General features: G+C 34.5%; 1 protein-coding gene across 1 annotated transcript in view; it reads left to right on the forward strand.

The window, feature by feature from the left end:
* The window catches only part of ADGRL4 (adhesion G protein-coupled receptor L4), a 116,518-nt gene that overhangs the window by 67,336 nt on the left and 30,315 nt on the right, over positions 1-18,867 (forward strand). The window contains exons 4-9 of the mRNA XM_031002412.3: positions 660-730; positions 1,639-1,818; positions 1,928-2,111; positions 3,501-3,617; positions 12,513-12,718; positions 18,136-18,309. Coding sequence (XP_030858272.3) covers positions 660-730; positions 1,639-1,818; positions 1,928-2,111; positions 3,501-3,617; positions 12,513-12,718; positions 18,136-18,309 — 932 coding nt within the window. The remainder of the gene's footprint in view (positions 1-659; positions 731-1,638; positions 1,819-1,927; positions 2,112-3,500; positions 3,618-12,512; positions 12,719-18,135; positions 18,310-18,867) is intronic.

An 18,867-nucleotide genomic window follows, 5' to 3' on the forward strand; every position in this document is an offset into this window, starting at 1 on the left:
ATTTCTCTTGCTTTCTTGTAAAATTTGACATGAAACCGCTAATCATAAATAACATTATTTTCAACAAGGTAGCAGGCATATGAGCACTAAAACATTTTTTCAAATATTAGTATTTCCAGATATAGATGAGTGCAGTGAGTCAGTTGTCTGTGATGATCATTCCATATGTGAAAATGTGAATGCTGGGTATAACTGCTCCTGCAAAGAAGGTTATCAAACATCCACAGGAAAATCACAGTTCACACCTAATGATGGCACTTACTGCCAATGTAAATTACATTATTAAATTTTATGTATGATCAAAGAACTATATAAAATATGTAGTACACAGTTGTGAAGTATCACAGAGCTACGTCTTCCAAGAAATGTGCCTGCATTCCTTTATCTTCTATGGAACAAAGAAATGAAAGCCTATTTTTTTTAATTTAATCAAAATTGTAGATAATATTTTATGGAACTAACATTCCTTGGCCCTTAAAACCCTTTTATTTCATTTTCTGTAAAATATTGCACATTCTAAAACTGAAGAGGAAATTCAAGTGTTAGAGAATGTCTTTTTAATATTTAAATAAGTGAGCAAGATCATTGGGATTGATATGATCAGCTTAGGAAAAATACTTTTTAAAACTGACTGTATAATCTATTTTCTTTTTTTACAGAAAATGTGAATGCAAACTGCCATTTAGATAATGTCTGTATAGCTGCAAATATTAATAAAACTTTAACAAAAGTAAGTAGAACAGTTAACAATTTATTTTATTTTGACATTTTGGTTTCAATTAAAATGCTTTCAGTGTCACACATTTCAAGAAGAGTAAACAGTAGTCAAACTTTAGGGAGAGTCGAAAACGTTTACATATAGAGATCTAAGCATCATGTTTGCATCAAAGATAGGGTTAATTTGAAAATCCTCAAATTATTCAAGAGGCCTTTTACATATTTCATATGCCACATTTTCATTACTCCATATGTTGGAAAATTCTTTTTATGTAAAAAATGTTGATTAAAAAATAATAAAGAGATACTTTGACTCTAGACCCATTCCCACATTCTAAGTAGACATAATTGAATGCACCTAGATTTGGTACTTCAAAGTGAACATTCAAAGAGCAAATAAAGTAGGTGATTTATAAAATAATTCTCATATGATTGAAAATGTGAATCTCAACATGAGTAATAAACTATCAGTTTAAAGCAAATTTTCATTTAATCACATTGTAAAGAATTTTCTTTGGTTGATTAAAATCTAATTTAAAGTGTTATCATTTATTGCTTAGGATATCAATATTTATAAGTACTAAGAAGTTTAAGTATTCAGGTAGATTCATTGGCTAGGATATAATTCTATACTGAAGAATAGGAAGTTATTTTGAAAGCTCATTTAAAAAAACTATTAATTCAAACATGCTCTGTTTCTTTTCTAAAGTCAAGTCTAGGCTTTTAAGTTATTTGCTAATCTCTTGTAAATAAATTCAGGTTTCAATGATGCATGTTATGGTTTAGGTTTATTAGTTCGATATTATTTATGTGTAGACCAAGGAAACCAACCTCAGAGTAAATTTAACATGTAAGTTTTATTCTTGTAAAACTCCAGTAGAATTAATTTAGTTTCCTTTTTCTGGACTCATTTTTTCTCAGATCAGACCCATAAAAGAACCTGTGGCTTTGCTACAAGAAGTCTATAGAAATTCTGTGACAGATCTTTCACCAACAGATATAATTACATATATAGAAATATTAGCTGAATCATCTTCATTACTAGGTTACAAGAACAACACTATCTCAGCCAAGGACACCCTTTCTAATTCAACTCTTACTGTAAGTATGTTCAGCTTTAACTCAATATAATTGAGCTTTGAATTTTTCCTTTCATTTGTGAATAGTGTAGGATTCCAACATTTCTAAAAGACATACTTTTTTTCAATAGGAATTTGTAAAAACCGTGAATAATTTTGTTCAAAGGGATACATTTGTAGTTTGGGACAAGTTATCTGTGAATCATAGGAGAACACATCTTACAAAACTCATGCACACTGTTGAACAAGCTACTTTAAGGATATCCCAGAGCTTCCAAAAGACCACAGAGTTTGATACAAATTCAACGGATATAGGTAAGAAACAAGGGTCCATTTAAAAGTAATTGTGTTTTCCAAATAAGCCATTTTCAAAGTTTGGGTGGGGTTAGGAGGCATGGTGTTGAAACTAGTATTGATTACATTAAAAGTAGTTTTATCAGTGTACAAATGTACGGTGATGTATATTGCAAGAGCACTGTGAATAAAGTACCAGTAAAAAGGATAAATCCACAAGTGTTGTCTCCTTCCTATCATATCCACCTTTTCTGATTCCTGAACTGTACAGCCATTAAATGGTCAGAGTAAATTACTCCCTTGGCATTTTGAGTCCGTCATCTCATGACTCGTTAGGATCTACCTTGACCAATGATCTTTTGGATTTTGTTTGTTTGTTTGTTTAAAGTCTGGCTCTGTCACCCAGGCTGGAGTGCAGTGGCGCAATCTCAGCTCACTGCAACCTCCACCTTCTGGTTTCAAGCAATTCTCCTGTCTCAGCCTCCCAGCTTGCTGGGATTACAGGCGTGTGCCAGCACACCTGGCTAATTTTTGTTCTTTTGGTAGAGATGGGGTTTCACCATGTTGACCAGGCTGTTCTCGAACCCCTGGCCTCAAGCCGTCCACTTGCCTCGGTCTCCTAAAGTGCTGGGATTACAGGCATGAGCCACCATGCCCAGCCAGATATAACACATTTAAACTTCTATTTAGGAACCCTTTGCATGTTCATAATATAAAGCAATCAACATAGCAAATTAGAATGTTTCCTGCTTCATGCAAATTCATACTTAAAATATTCAGAATCTTGTATCAAATTGAGGACCCCTATAAAGTTTTTCTGAGGAAGCAAGGTAAGTTAGCTGAAATAATCTGCATACATCTTTATTGCATTTTCTGGTTGGCATTCTGCTGTGCAACAGCAGATTTACAAAAATCTCATCAGGATTCATCATTTACTCTAAATCAAAGTTTCAAGCATTATGACTAATATATAGGTGCTCTATATTTTTATAATGTTTCTGCATGAAAATGGTGATAATACAGCAGGTCAAAGGAATTATCACTCAAACGTTTAAATAAATCACTCATTAGTAAGTTGTAGACACTATTCTGTAAGACATTGTAGTTTCTTATCTTTGCTTTAGTAATTATAATTTTATAGCTTGCTTGGTTACATACACATATTATATTTTATTTAATGCAAAAAAAGTTAAACCATGACTGCCATAGTGAAATTAAAAAATTAAAACTTGAGTCAGATTTTTAACATATATATTACATTGTCCAAACACGTTAAGAATGTTCACTCTACTTGTTATAAATAATTTAAAACACAATAATGATGGATGAAATTGTCTCTAAGCTAATATATTTATGATGTATATTGATTAAAGTAATTTCACTTTTTTTATTTTCGTGGTTTTGTTTCAGCTCTCAAAGTTTTCTTTTTTGATTCGTATAACATGAAACGTATTCATCCTCATATGAATATGGACGGAGATTACATAAATATATTTCCAAAGAGAAAAGCTGCATATGATTCAAATGGTAGGACTTTAACAATCTAACAGACAATATATCAATGAATTTGCAATAAATACTTATCATGCATTTGATTATGTCATATGTACATGTAATATGTGTGGTTTCCTATAAAAACATTTGATGTATGCACAGTATACAGAATATCCATATTCTTACTTGAGATTTCCATTCTGTTATAAATACCTGGGGAGGATTTTGGCTGACAATATCTGGGTCCTTGTCTTACCTCCAACTTTTGTTACTGTCTGAAATTGTTGAGATTCTAATGAAAATATACAAAAGAGCTCTGATTTTACTACTCCTTATACAGCAAAGTCACTATATTTGCAGTTTCTTTAATATTTCTTCCTCAATAATCCATCATATTCTTCATCATGAGACAAAATTTGTGATTGTGTGAGGAAGAAAAATGAGATTTTTTTAAAGTAGGTTTTTTTTTTTTTTAAATTTTGCTTAACTCTGGGAAATGTGCACAACATGCAGGTTACACAATTATACGTGAGCCATGGTGGTTTGCCTCAGCTATTGACCCGTCCTCTAAGTTCCCTCCCCTCTTTCCCCACTCCCCAGCAGGCCCTGGTGTGTGATGTTCCCCTCCCTGTGTCCATGTGTTTCCATTGTTCAGCTCCCACTTATGAGTGAGAACATGTGCTGTTAATTTTCTGTTCCTGTGTTAGTTTGCTGAGGAAGATGGCTTCCAGCTCTCATCAAAGTCCCTGCAAAGACATGATCTCTTTCCTTTTTATGGTTGCATAGTTTTTCATGGTGTATATGTACCACATTTTCTTTATCCAGTCTATCATTGATGGGCATTTGGGTTGGTTCCATAAATTTGCTATTGTAAATAGTGCTGCAATAAACATACGTGTGCATGTGTCTTTATAGTAGAATGATTTATAATCCTTTGGGTATATACCCAGTAATGGGATTGTGGGTTCAAATAGGGTGTCTCTGGTTCTAGATCCTTGAGGAATCACCACTGTCTTCCACAATGGTTGAACTAATTTACATTCCCACTAACAGTGTAAAAGCGTTCCTATTTCTCCACAGCCTCACCAGCATCTATTGTTTCTTGACTTTTTGATAATCACCCTTCTGACTGGCATGAGATGGTATCTCCTTGTGGTTTTGATTTGCATTTCTCTAGTGATCAGTAATGTCGAGCTTTTTTTTTCATGTTTGTTGCCTGCATAAATGTCTTCTTTTGAGAAGTGTCTGTTCATATCCTTTGCCCACTTTTTGATGGAGTTGCTTGATTTTTTTCTTGTAAATTTGTTGAAGTTCCTAGTAGATGCTGGGTATTAGACCTTTGTCAGATGGATAGATTGTGAAAATTTTCTCCCATTCTGTAGGTTTCCTGTTCACTTTAATGACAACTTCTTTGGCTGTGCAGAAGCTCTTTAGTTTAATTAGATCTCATTTTTCAATTTTGGCTTTTGTAGCAACTGTTTTTGGTGTTTTTGTCATGAAGTTTTTGTCCATGCCTATGTCCTAAATGGTATTACCTACATTTTCTTCTAGGATTTTTATGGTTTTTGGTTTTACATTTAAGTCTTTAATCCATCCTGAGTTAATCTTTGTCTGTGGTGTAAGGAAGGGGTCCCATTTCAGTTTTCTGCATATGGCTAGCCAGTTTTACCAGCACCATTTATTGAATAAGAGATCCTTTCCCCTTTGCTTGTTTTTGTCAGGTTTGTTGAAGATCAGATGGTTGTAGATGTGTGGTGTTATTTCTGAGGTCTCTGTTCTTTTTGGTACTAGTACCATGCTGTTTTGGTTACTGTAGCCTTGTAGTATAGTTTGAAGTCAGGTAGTGTGATGCCTCCAACTTTGTTCTTTTTGCTTAGGATTGCCTGGGCTATATGGGGTCTTCTTTGATTCCTTTTGAAATTTAAAGTATTTTTTTTCTAATTCTGTGAAATAGTCAATGGTAGTTTGAATAGCATGAATCTATAAATTACTTTGGGCAGTATGGCCATTTTCACGATATTGATTCTTCCTATCCGTGAACATGGACAGTTTTTCCATTTGTTTGTGTCCTCTCTTACTTCCTTGAGCAGTGATTTGTACTTCTCCTTGAAGAGGTCCTTCACATCCCTTGTTAGCTGTATTCCTAGGTATTTTGTTCTCTTTGTAGCAATTGTGAATGGGAGTTCATTCATGATTTGGCTCTCTGCTTGTCTATTGTTGGTGTGAAAGAATGCTTGTGATTTTTGCACATTGATTTTGTATTGTGAGACTTTGCTGAAGTTGCTTATCAGCTCAAGGAGTTTTGAGCCTGAGATGATGGGGTTTTCTAAATAAACAATCATGTCATCTGCAAACAGAGACAATTTGACTTCCTCTCTTCCTATTTGAATACCCTCTATTTCTTTCTCTTGCCTGATTGCCCTGGCCAGAACTCCCAATACTACATTGAATAAGAGTGGTGAAAGAGGGCATCCTTATCTTGTACCAGTTTTCAAAGGGAATGCTTCCAGCTTTTGCCCATTCAATATGATATTGGCTGTGGGTTTGTCATAAATAGCTCTTATGATTTTAAGATATGTTTCATCAGTATCAAGTTTGTTGATAATTTTTAACATGAAGGGATGCTGAATTTTATCAAACGCCTTTTCTGCATCTATTGAGATGATCATGTGGTTTTTGTCTTGGGTTCTGTTTATGTGATGGATTACATTTATTGATTTGTGTATGTTGAACCAGCCTTGCATCCCAGGGATGAAGCTGACCTGATTGTGGTGGATAAGTTTTTTGATGTGCTGCTGGATTCATTTTGCCAGTATTTTATTGAGGATTTTTGCATCAATGTTCATCAGGGATATTGGCCTGAAGTTTTCTTTTATTGTTGTGTCTCTGCCAGGTTTTGGTATCAGGATGATGGCTGGCTTCATAAAATGAGCTAGGGAGGATTCCCTCCTCCTCAATTTTTTGGAATAGTTTCAAAAGGAATAACACCAGCTCTTCTTTGTACCTCTGGTAGAATTCCAGAGGCTGTGAATCAGTCTGGCTCTGGGCTTTTTTTTGTTTGGGAGGTTACTAATTACTGCTTCAATTTCAGAACTTGTTGTTGGTCTATTCAGGGATTCAACTCTTTCTTGGTTTAGTCTTGGGAAGTTGTATGTGCCCAGGAATTTATCCATTTTTTCTAGATATTCTAGTTTTTTTGCATGAAGATGTTTATAGTATTCTCTGATGGTAGTTTATATTTCTGTGGGGTCAGTGGTGATATCCCACTTATCATTTTTATTGTGCCTATTTGATTTGTCTCTCTTTTCTTCTTTATTAGCCTAGCTTGTGGTCTATTTTGTTAATTTTTTTTTTTAACCAGCTTCTGGATTCATTGTTTTTTTTTTTTTTTTTTTTTTGGAGGGGTTTTCGTGTCTCTATCTCCCTCAACTCTGCTCTGATCTTAGTTATTTCTTGCCTTCTGCTAGCTTTTGGATTAATTTGCTCTTGCTTCTCTAGCTCTTTTAATTGTGATGTTAGGGTGTTGATTTGAGATTTTTCTAGCTTTCTGTTGTGGGCATTTAGTGCTATAAATTTCCCTCTTAATACTGCTTTAACTGTGTCCCAGAGATCTGGGACCTTGTCTCTTTGTTCTCATTGGTTTCAAAGAACTTCTTGATTTCTGCCTTAATTTCATTATTTACCCAGGATTCATTCAGGAGCAGGTTGTTCAACTTCCATGTAAGTGTATGGTTTTGAGTGAGTTTCTTATTCCTGCGTTCTAATTTGAATGCACTGTAATCTGAGAGACTGTTATGATTTCAGTTCTTTTGCATTTGCTGAGGAGTGTTTTACTTCCAGTTATGTAGTCGATTTTAGAATAAGTGCCATGTGGCACTGAGAAGAATGCATATTCTGTTGACTTGCGGGTAAGAGTTCTGTAAATGTTTATTAGGTCCACTTCATCTGGAACTGAGTTCTAGTCCTGAGTATCCTTGTTTATTTTCTGTCTCGTTGATCTGTCTAATATGGACAGTGGGGCGTCAAAGTCTCCCACTATTATTGGATGGGAGTCTAAGTCTCTTTGTAGGTCTCTAACAACTTGTTTTATGAGTCTGGCTCCTGTATTGGGTGCATATATATTTAGGATAATTAGCTCTTCTGGTTGAATTGATCCCTTTACCATTATGTAATGCCCTTCTTTGTCTGTTTTGATATTTGTTGGTTTAAAGTCTGTTTTGTTGGAGAGTAAGATTGCCAACTCCTGCTTTTTTTTTTTTTCTTTCCATTTGCTTGGTTAATTTTCCTCCATCCCTTTATTTTGAGCCTATGTATGTCTTTGCACATGATATGGGTCTCCCGAATATAGCACACCGATGAGTCTCAACTCTTTATCCAATTTGCCACTCTGTGCCTTTAAATTAGGGCATTTAGCCTACTTACACTTAAGGTTAGTATTGTTATGTGTGAATTTGATCCTGTCATCATGATGCTATCTGGTTATTTTACACACTAGTTGATGCGGTTTCTTCATAGTGTCATTGGTCTTTATATTTTGGTTGTTTTTGCAGTGTCTGGAACCGGTTTTTCTTTTCCATATTCAGTGCTTCTTTCAGGAGCTTTTGCAAGGCAGGACTGGTGGTGAGGAAATCCCTCAGCATTTGCTTGTCTAGAAAGGATTTTATTTCTCCTTCGCCTGTGAAACTTAGTTTGGCTGGATATGAAACTCTGGGTTGAAAATTCTTTTCTTAAAGAATGTTGAATATTGGCCCCCAATCTCTTCTGACTTGTAGAGTTTCTGCTGAGAGGTCCATTCTTAGTCTGATGAGCTTCCCTTTATAGGTGGCCTGCCCTCTCTGTCTGGCTGCCCATAACATTTTTTCCTTAATTTTGGCCTTGGAGAATCTGACTATGTGTCTTGGGGTTGATCTTCTCTTGGAGTATCTTAGTGGTGCTCTCTGTATTTGCTGAATTTGCATGCTGGCCTGTCTTGCTAGGTAGGGGATAAAGTAAGTTTCTTAGGCTTAGATTTCTCTTATAATTTGTATTTTTCTTAGTCTTTGTATAGTAAACTCTTCAACTAAACAACCCTTTTTAAAAATTGTATCAAAATTCAATGTTGATTCAATTCTGGTACTAGCAAGCAAATTAATGATTAAATAACTGAATATCCTTCTTATATGGATGATGTAACTAATGTGCAAACTTAATAGATTTGTTCCATGTCCATCAGCAGACAGTACAGAACCACTAAAAGCTGATTCTTCTAAAAAGAAATCAGCTTTTCCAGACCGAGTGCGGTGGCTCGCGCCTGTAATCCCAACACTTTGTGAGTCCAAAGTGGGTGGATCATGAGGTCGGGAGTTCAAGACCAGCCTGGCCAGGATGGTGAAACCCCATCTCTACTAAAAATACAAAAATTAGCCAGGCGTGGTGGTGGGTGCCTGTAATCCCAGCTACTCAGGTGCCTGAGGCAGAGAATTTCTTGAACCAAGGAAGTGGAGGTTGCAGTGAGCCAAGATCCCACCACTGCACTCCAGGCTGGGTGACAGAGCAAGAAACCATCACAAAAAAAAAAAAAAAAAAAAAAAAATAGCTTTTCCTTGGTACCTAACTAGCAAGTAAGTAGTTAGTATTTCAATTTAATCATTTATCTGTTATCTTAGTGCAATGCATTTAGAAAAAACCCTGCTGATAGTAGAATTTTGTTGTTGTTCTCATATAGGTAAAATTATATTACCTTGAGAAAATAGGAATTATAAAATTTTTGCAAAGAAAATAATAATAATATTTCCTATTTTCTCTAGGTAATATATTTTTACCTATATGAGAACAACAACAAAATAGTAAAATACAAATGGAAACTATATACCTCAACACACATATGGTCTCACGGAGAGACACTATTTCATAAAAAAAAGTGTTTTCGTATCCTCTATTCTTTCTGGTCATGTTCTAGTGGGAAATATCCATAAATGAAGCAAAAATAACTAAGTCATGCTCCCATTGAAACCTTGGCTTTTACTCTATTATACCATATTCTAATTAACCAAGCATACATTTTGTATTTAGGATGAAATCCAAAGGATGTGTTAAACTGTTGAAATTTCAAAGACAATTTGGGTACTGTTTGGAAGTTGGAAAAAAGACATTGAAAATACCGATTATAGTGACAGATGATGAAATTGTCATGGAATTAATATCCTGAAGAAATTTTGTCTGATTGTACGGTAGCTTTGTTATATTTAATTATCCTACGTACAAAGTGACATTTGAAAGGGACAGTAATATTAGCTGTCAATAAAGGAGAGTAAGAAAATGTGTTTTTCTCAAGGTTGTATCTTAAAAATAAGGACAAATCTAACACATTGATCGAACCCTCTCAATGATGTCTGCAAGTATTTATTAATTTATTGAAAAAATTAGTTAATAAAACACATGCATTCTTTAAAACATAAACAGTACCATTGGTAGGAAAATATAGGAGGTCTATGCAGCACAAGTGGATTTTATTTTTCTTTTTTGAGACAAGGCCTCACCCTATTGCCCAGGCTAAAGTACAGTGACATGATCATGGCTCACTGCAGTCTTGACCTCCCAGGGCTCCAGTGATCCTTCCACCTGAATCTCCCAAGTAGCTGGGACCAAAGAAACATACCACCATGCCTGGCTAATTATTCTATTTTTTGTAGAGATGTGGTTTTGCCATATTGCCCAGGCTGGTCTCAAACTCCTGCCTCAAGTGATCCTCCCACCTCAGCCTCCCAAAGTGTTGGGATTACAGACCTGAACCACTGTGCCTGGCCCCTGGATTTTTAAGTGTATATTTTTTTATAGACTGAATTTTAGAAGAGTAAGGAGGAAGGGTTGATAATTAATAGAACAAGATTCAGTGCTCTGATCTATGGTTTTATGATAAAAAGATAATAGACTTTTGTTAAGAGATTTCACATACTTATTTTCAAATTACTTATGAAATAAACATTTAGGTGAAAAAATAAAGCAGCATATGAAGCTCTATTGAGAAGTGGTTTTAGTCATTCTCAAGTTAAAGTAGCAATAAAGCAGTTTGAGAGCAATGATTCTCTAAGGAGTTCATTGCATAGTGTATGTGGGTAAAATTGATTTGGGAATTTAACATAAGGAAAAATCATAACTCCTGTCACCCCAGTAGTTTTCTAATAGTTTGGAATGCTTATGCTTGGACCACAGTAATAAAAAAACTATTAATTTCATTCAAAAGAATTGGAAGCAACAAAACAAAATAGGAATAAGGAAGAAGACCTACTGAATGGGAATCTTTAAACAAATATATATAGGTATTAATTCTAAAGTAAAGTCTCCAGAACTTAGCATAGTTATTTGCACTGTGTAAATGCTCAGATATATGTTCTATCAATTAAATTGAAGGCTATGTCTGGTTCCTGGCAAACATATGGTAATGTTAACAAATATAGGAAAGATCTCAGGGCAAAAAGACTAAAGTAAGCATTGTAAAGAAGAAAAATTAGGAAGAATGGATGATGATTTATTAGGAAATGATCTACTCTTTTCAAATTATTCAAAGTTTTTATACCCTTTATTAGTGAATGAACCCCTAATTTTTAATAAAAGTACAGGTTTGTTAAGAAAATTCAAAGCTAGATCAAGCCTCAAATTAGTGAGAAATCATAGGAATTGAAGAAGTTCAAAACCCTGGGAATGGACAAATAAATACTGAGATAATATATTTGTAAATGAGGTGAGAAGATATCTTGGAGGATTCTCTGTGGTACCCCTTATCAAAAGTCAAAAATTGACGTTAAATACATATTTTTCTTCACAAAGGAAAGCAGTAACTAGTAGACTTTAAAAATCCATCTTATATTTTTGATTCATCATTTGATTTTGAACCATCTTCTACTACAACTCCTGAGATGCCACTGTCCCACGACATGGTTCATCAACTGGACCTGGTCATGTTGACTTAACAGGTATCCAAGTCCTGCCTCAGGCCCTCGTCTGTTTATAGCAAAGGCTGGGATAGTTATCATCTTTTGGAATCATAATTTCACTAGCCCAACAATGTCATACTTTCTTTAATATAAGTTTTGTAAGATGGCACTTGAGGAAAATCTTTTATGTAATGTATCTGGGTTTAGCAAGGTTCTTAACAATGTCTCTTGAGGTGCCTTTTTAGATTAAGAGAGAAAACATAAATAGCAATACACTTTGGAGACTTCTAGCTCACACAGTCATATCCAAATAATCCTGTTTATTCATGTGATGTGGAGGTTTCCAGTTTTGTTATTACAGTCCTTTTATTTGATGATATTAATGTTTGTATTTATGATTTTGCGCTATTTGGTTATATGCTGGTGCACTGCATTTGGGGAGTTTTAGGGGACATGGATAAATGGCCATCTCTCAAGCAAATAAGTTTTCTACCCTGACACTGCATAATTACATGTTATCAATATTAAATAGAAACCATTTCAGTGGGCATAAGTTTGAACTCAGTGTCATGTTACAACTCCTTCATCTCTAAATTTTCTTGATTCTATCAGCCTGTGATAATTTCCTCCCAATACCTCTTAAGTTCATATATTTATACAAGGACATAATAACTTGAAACTTTATTATTCAAGTGAATACACTTCACACTCTGGTTCTTGGTCAGGATTTTGGTGTAAATTTATCTAGGACTATTTTTCTTCTAAAGATAGTTTGTGCAAAGGGGATACTACACAGTTCATGATTATCTTTGAATTCTTTGAGGTCAGAGAATATGTCTTACTATGGTTTAACAATGCAGGCATAGGCTTATTGTGGTCTGTATTTCAGTATCTGGGGATTTGTATAAATTTCTAAAGTAAAATGTTTGTCTATTCAATTTTTATGTTTATCTTAAGAGTCTAAATACACTTTGTTTTATAAGAATTTCACTAAATGTACTTATTTGATTGATAGGCAATGTTGCAGTTGCATTTTTATATTATAAGAGTATTGGTCCTTTGCTTTCATCATCTGACAACTTCTTATTGAAACCTCAAAATTATGATAATTCTGAAGAGGAGGAAAGAGTCATATCTTCAGTAATTTCAGTCTCAATGAGCTCAAACCCACCCACATTATATGAACTTGAAAAAATAACATTTACATTAAGTCATCGAAAGGTAAGCTGTTTTTCTGGTAGTTATTGGCTATGATTGTGATACAGTCAGAGAACTGGACTCTTTGTCGTGTCACTTAATTTATCTGAGTTCTTGAGTTTAAAAATACAGATTTGAAATTAAAAGAGTGAAGTAGTTTTAACTAATTTTTGTATAAAATATTTTTGTAGTTTCACAGCTCTTTAAACATTCTAATTAATACCAAGGAATTTATTAATTTGATTCTCTGGAATTAAGCAATATTTTAGTTGTATTTATAAGTACACTGTTTATTTTGGAAATATCCATGGTTTCGAAGAATGAGTTATTAAAAAGTATCACAATCAGAGAAATAAATGTCACTTATGTAATAAGTGAGGTGTTTCATTAATACTTGTCATTTTAAATAATATTTGAAGGGATTCTGGTGTTGATTAAAAGAAAATTATAGCAACATTTGCAATGTTTCATAAAGAAATTAGTGGAGACCATTTTACTCTTTTATTTTTTATTCTAAATCATTTTTCAGACTCATATATAATTAAAGCTATACAATAAAAAAGCATGATTAGAACTAACCATTTAGCTATTTTAGTTAAAAATGAATGGGGGCAACTCAAAATCACAGGTTATTTGCTACCATTTCACAGTTGATGTTATCTTAAACTTTCAACAGAATTTCAGTTCTAGTACATGATTCGAATACTTTCGAAGTTCCATTTGAAGTACCTTGAAGTTGAGCAATTATATTTGCATTATTATGGGAGGAAAAGGGGCTTTCTAAAAAAAAGAGTATATTTGCTCACACACAATACAAACATGCCACTGTTAAGTAAAAACATTGAAGGTAGAGAGAAACTAAATGTATAAAAAGTGCAGGTAAATAATAGCTCAAACTTAAATAATGGTAAGCACTATGTTGAGGGGAAAAGAAGGTGTGAAATTGCTTAAGACTGGAAACCAAACTTAGACTTCTTTTTTAGATGCTAAATGCAAAAGACGTTTTTAATATTAGAAACCAAACACTGTTCTTTTACGTGCTCTGACGGTTTTTCCGTGTTTTGTCAGTGGAATGTTTTGGCAGCTAAAGAGTTGCCAAGAACAACCCACTTCACCAATCCTTGTTTGATAAAGACACAAAACAAAATGCGTATTTAAACAAAAACTCTTCATGGTAATTCCTGGGAAAACTTAGTTGCTTTTATCTGCCTTTCTGCTCAAATATATTTTCCATTCAAAGTAATGACTGTCATGAAATTTCACTACTCTCCTCTGACAATATACCTGCTTAGTCTCTGTTTCCTTTGCTCTGAGAATGAAATTTTGCTCCCATTTTTTCCCCTGAGAAAATAAAAACTATCTCATAAGTAATATCTTCAGTGTCCTGATTCCCTGATAATTTATCTGTGATTTGACTAACACATAATTCTACAGTACCTCAGAAGAATAGTAACAGTAATTATAGTAGTATTAACAATTATCATAGCAATCAATAATTACATAGTGCTTATGTTAGAAACCAGGCAGTATTCTAAGTTTTTTACTTAAAAAAATAAGCGCATTTAATGCTTACAAAAGCCATATGAGGTACATACTATTATTACCATTTTATAGATGAGGAAACTGAGCCTGTGAGATTAAATAATTTGCTCATGGTCACTCAACAATTAACTGGTAGGAAAAGGTTTCAAGCCCCTGCAGCCTTCCTCCAGAGTCCATGCTCTCAGAAGCTATGATACTCCTGGCCAGTTTGGCCCACTACATCCATCCCAATCTACTTCCCAAGAAATTATGCTCCATCCACCATCTCATCTTTCCTGGATCTCTCCACATTGGTGTCAGTGTCTCAGCTAATAAAAAGACTCAAGTCTCCAGCTTATAAAAAAATAAAACCATTCCCCTTTGGTACTGTATCATCTTCAACCAAAAAACCAAAAATTAATAACTCCTTTTATCTTAAGCTTCTAAAAAGTAGATGTAATCTGCTGACTTCCATCTATGGAAGACTCAGATTTAGTTTTCTTACACACATCTTCTGCTGTGATACACACACTCCCTCAACTATCCATCCCGCTCATGCTTACCTCCAATTTTGGTTAAATCAGTTTTCAGTGTTTATAATACTATAAATTGGTGTGTTATTCACAACTGAATCATGGAGCTCAATCATTTCCCTGGTGTTAATAAATTCCTTTATTTTCACTTGCTTAAATTTCTATTTATCCATTGTTAATTTGTCTCCAAAATCTTTGACAGAATTATAAATCTCTTTTCAAAACATTCAAACCTGTAAGCTTATCTATCAGCTAGTTTGTTGCCTTGGAGACATCCTTTCCAAGGCTCTGTAGCCTTGATGCTGTCTAGATGATCTACCCCTGGGTCATTTATCAGCCCGGGCATGCCTTCCCTTCCCACATCATTTTCACATAACATTCAGCATTCACCTCTCTCCTCTCCTGTGTCAGATGCCATGTTTCCTCCAGCAATGTCTTCCTCTTAGTTTATATATGTATTTTGGTGGCATATTCTCCAGTGGCCATTTGAAAGAGGAAGCAGAGAAGGTCAATTTTTTAAGCTCTTGCATTATCAGATTTTATATAAATATACATATACACACAGACACACACAAATATATTTTTCTACCTTACCCTTATATTAGTTAGATAAATACCATGGTACAGAGTTATATTTTTTTCTCAGATCTTTCTGGATCTCGTTCATATGTCTTTCAGCTTTCAAGGGTAACCTGGAGAAGTTGAATGCAATTAATATTTTAATTAAAATTTATTGTCTTTTGAATGCAATCAGTCTCTTTCTCTTTATCTCTCTTGTAAAGTTTTGGGATCTTTATTCTCAGTATTCCAAAATCTTTAAGATGTACTTTGGTGTGAATCTTCCTTCATTAATTGCATTAAACATTTTGTGAGTCTTTTCAGTCTGAAAATGTATGGTCTTCAGTTTTAGGGAATTTTCTACAATGATTTCTTGGTAATCTCTTCCTGTACAGTATCTCTGCTCTCTTTTTCTGTTCCTCTTAGTATTTATTAGACTTCACAGCAGAGCTTCTAATATTTGAAGTTTTTAAACTTTTTCATTCCTATTTTTAATTTTTCTCCTAATATTTTTTATTTTTACTTTATACTTTCACTTTATACTTTATTTTCACTGAGAAACTTTATTTTTTCAATCCTGATTTCGTTTAATGGGTACAGTATCTCATCTCTCTGAGATATTATTTATATATATATATATATATATATATTTTTTTTTTTTTTTTTTTTTTTTGAGACGGAGTCTCGCTCTGTCGCCCAGGCTGGAGTGCAGTGGCGCGATCTCGGCTCACTGCAAGCTCCGCCTCCCGGGTTCACGCCATTCTTCTGCCTCAGCCTCCCGCGTAGCTGGGACTACAGGCGCCCGCCACCACGCCCGGCTAATTTTTTGTATTTTTTAGTAGAGACGGGGTTTCACTGTGTTAGCCAAAATGGTCTCGATCTCCTGACCTCGTGATCCGCCGCCTCGGCCTCCCAAAGTGCTGGGATTACAGGCGTGAGCCACCGCGCCCGGCCTATTTATATATATTTTTTAAAAAGCTATTTTCTGCTTCCTGCATCATCTTGCTCTTGACTTTCTTTGTTTGGATTGTTCATCTTGGTTCTCTGTCTTTCCTGTTGGAGCTTGTCCTCAGATGTCTGGGGGTTCATGACCACCCATTCCCATTTAATAATGAGACACGGTGTGCTCTCCTGACCTTGTGGCAGTGGTGTGCTTCACTAGAGTTTTCATCAGGCAGGCTCCTGGCCATGGCATTGGAAGATCCCGAATGTCAGTACCCAAAAGCAGTTTATTTTGGGCCAATCCGTTTCTTAGGAAGAAATGTTTTTCCTTTCCTATCTACCCCAGACAGAAGTCTGTTTGAAAGGATTAGGAAAATTAAGAAAATGTGGTAGGGCATGATGGGAGACCAGTGTGTAAACAGACCCTCACTTAACTCTGTTTTTGAATGGTACGCACAATCACAGCTCAGTCTGGCTCCTCAATTCTTGAGTCCCTCTACTTTCTCTAGAATTAGGCACTTCCCAGGCTCTTTTAGGAACTAAAAGAATTTCAATTTTCTTCATATAGCTTGACCTCCTTGACAAACTTCTAGCAATCTCTCCAATTTTAACTCAATTATCTTTCCAGACTCATTCGCGACAAACTCACAGTTTTTTTCAGTGCTCCAACTGTTGACCTAAGGGTTGTATTTAGCATCTATCCCATTAAAACAATTATCTTATTGTATTTAAATTATCTGAGTTTCTATCATCCTTGAAGAGCTGATACTTTATCTTTTTGACTGATAATCCTTACTCCTTGAACAGTATATATCATACATTTGACACTCAGGACATGTTTTCTTTAATAAATATTTGTCTGAAAATTTGAGTTTGATTCTATATTACTCCATCTATCGGTGTGTAGTCTTAAGTACACCTTAAAATCACATATCTTGGCCTCTTAACATAATATAGCATTTATCTCAGAGAAGGTTTATGAGGGTCAAACCAAACAAAATAAGAAAGCAAGCACCTAGTTAAGTGTAAATTGTTATACAACTAGTTTTTATTTCTACAAGTTCAACATTTTATTGATAAATTATTATTAAACCATACATTAGGTATAGTGTTATGATTAGTTAATATAAAAGTATGATAAGGAGAATTCCACGGTTTATTGAATAACTATCACACAGTCTGTGTGTCATCTGTCCCGTGTCTGAATCTAATCTTGTCTTCACTATTCTTTACCTCACTCACTGTGCTCTAACTTAACTGGCTTCTACAAGTTTCTGGAATGCCTCTGGTCAGCCTCACTTCAGAGCTTGTCCATTTGCATTTCCAACTGTTTGGAACCCTCTGTTCCCAAGTCTGTTGGACCTCCCCTTCACTTCATCGAAGTACCTGCTTAGACATAATCTAGGAGACGTCCCCTTGGACAACCCTCCATATCACTTTCTTTCTTCTTACCCAGGGTTACTTTTCTCATTGAATAATTTTTCATCTCTAACTAGAATTTAATGTCAACAATGCAAACAACTTTTTCTGTTTTGTTCACTGTTGTATTTTTAGTACCTGGATTAATGACAAATATCTAGAAAATACTCAACAAACATGTATTGAATAAAGATACATATGATAATTATGCACTGTGGTAAATGACATGAGTAATTTACTGTAATGAAAATTACCACACGTTTGTGAGACAAAATTGATAAAATATAGCATTGTTGCAATATAAATTTCCATTCTGCCACATAGCAGCCTTTATTTGTTATCATTTGTTTTGTGTTTCACTGTTAAGGCATTGTTTCAATCACATTAGTGGTATTTTAAATATGACAAAAGCAATACTATGTATGTAACTTTTTCTCTTTTTTCATCAGTAAAGTATCTTTTTTTCAGGTCACAGATAGGTATAGGAGTCTATGTGCATTTTGGAATTACTCACCTGATACCATGAATGGCAGCTGGTCTTCAGAGGGCTGTGAGCTGACATACTCAAATGAGACCCACACCTCATGCCGCTGTAATCACCTGACACATTTTGCAATTTTGATGTCCTCTGGTCCTTCCATTGTAAGATAATTTTCCCCTTCATATTTATAAATGTTGCTTTTTCTGTTTTTTTCCGTGTCATTCGAGACAATATTTAATTTTTTATATATTTTTCTTGGGGTTAGATAGCACATTTAGTATAAGAGATAAAACCCCAACAGGATCTTTCTTTCTGTCTGTTTTCCTACCTACCTTCTGAAACATATCTAGTATGCATTTAAGATTATTTCTAGTCTAAGTCTTATCTAGTCTGTAATATCTGATAGATTGCATATTAAATTAGCTTGTAATGCTGCTTTCAAGAGCCATTTGCCCATTTTAATGTATCACAGAATTTAAAGGCACTTTTTTGTGATGACAGTTTATTTTTACTCATGACAAAGCTCCTGAAAATATTTGACAGTTGGGCAATAAGTATTAGCACACTTATAACTAACATCATGTTTTTAGCAATGTAGAACGCCACAAGATTTTTAAACATGAAGACTCTCTCTAAGGTGAATAGTTTCATGACATTTATCTTACTTTTGTAATATCTTACTTACATTGTATATTTATCACATAATTTCTTATTTTATA

The sequence above is a fragment of the Gorilla gorilla genome, chromosome 1 (genome assembly GCF_029281585.2).
Source record: "Gorilla gorilla gorilla isolate KB3781 chromosome 1, NHGRI_mGorGor1-v2.1_pri, whole genome shotgun sequence".
In the NCBI taxonomy this organism is placed as follows: domain Eukaryota; kingdom Metazoa; phylum Chordata; class Mammalia; order Primates; family Hominidae; genus Gorilla; species Gorilla gorilla.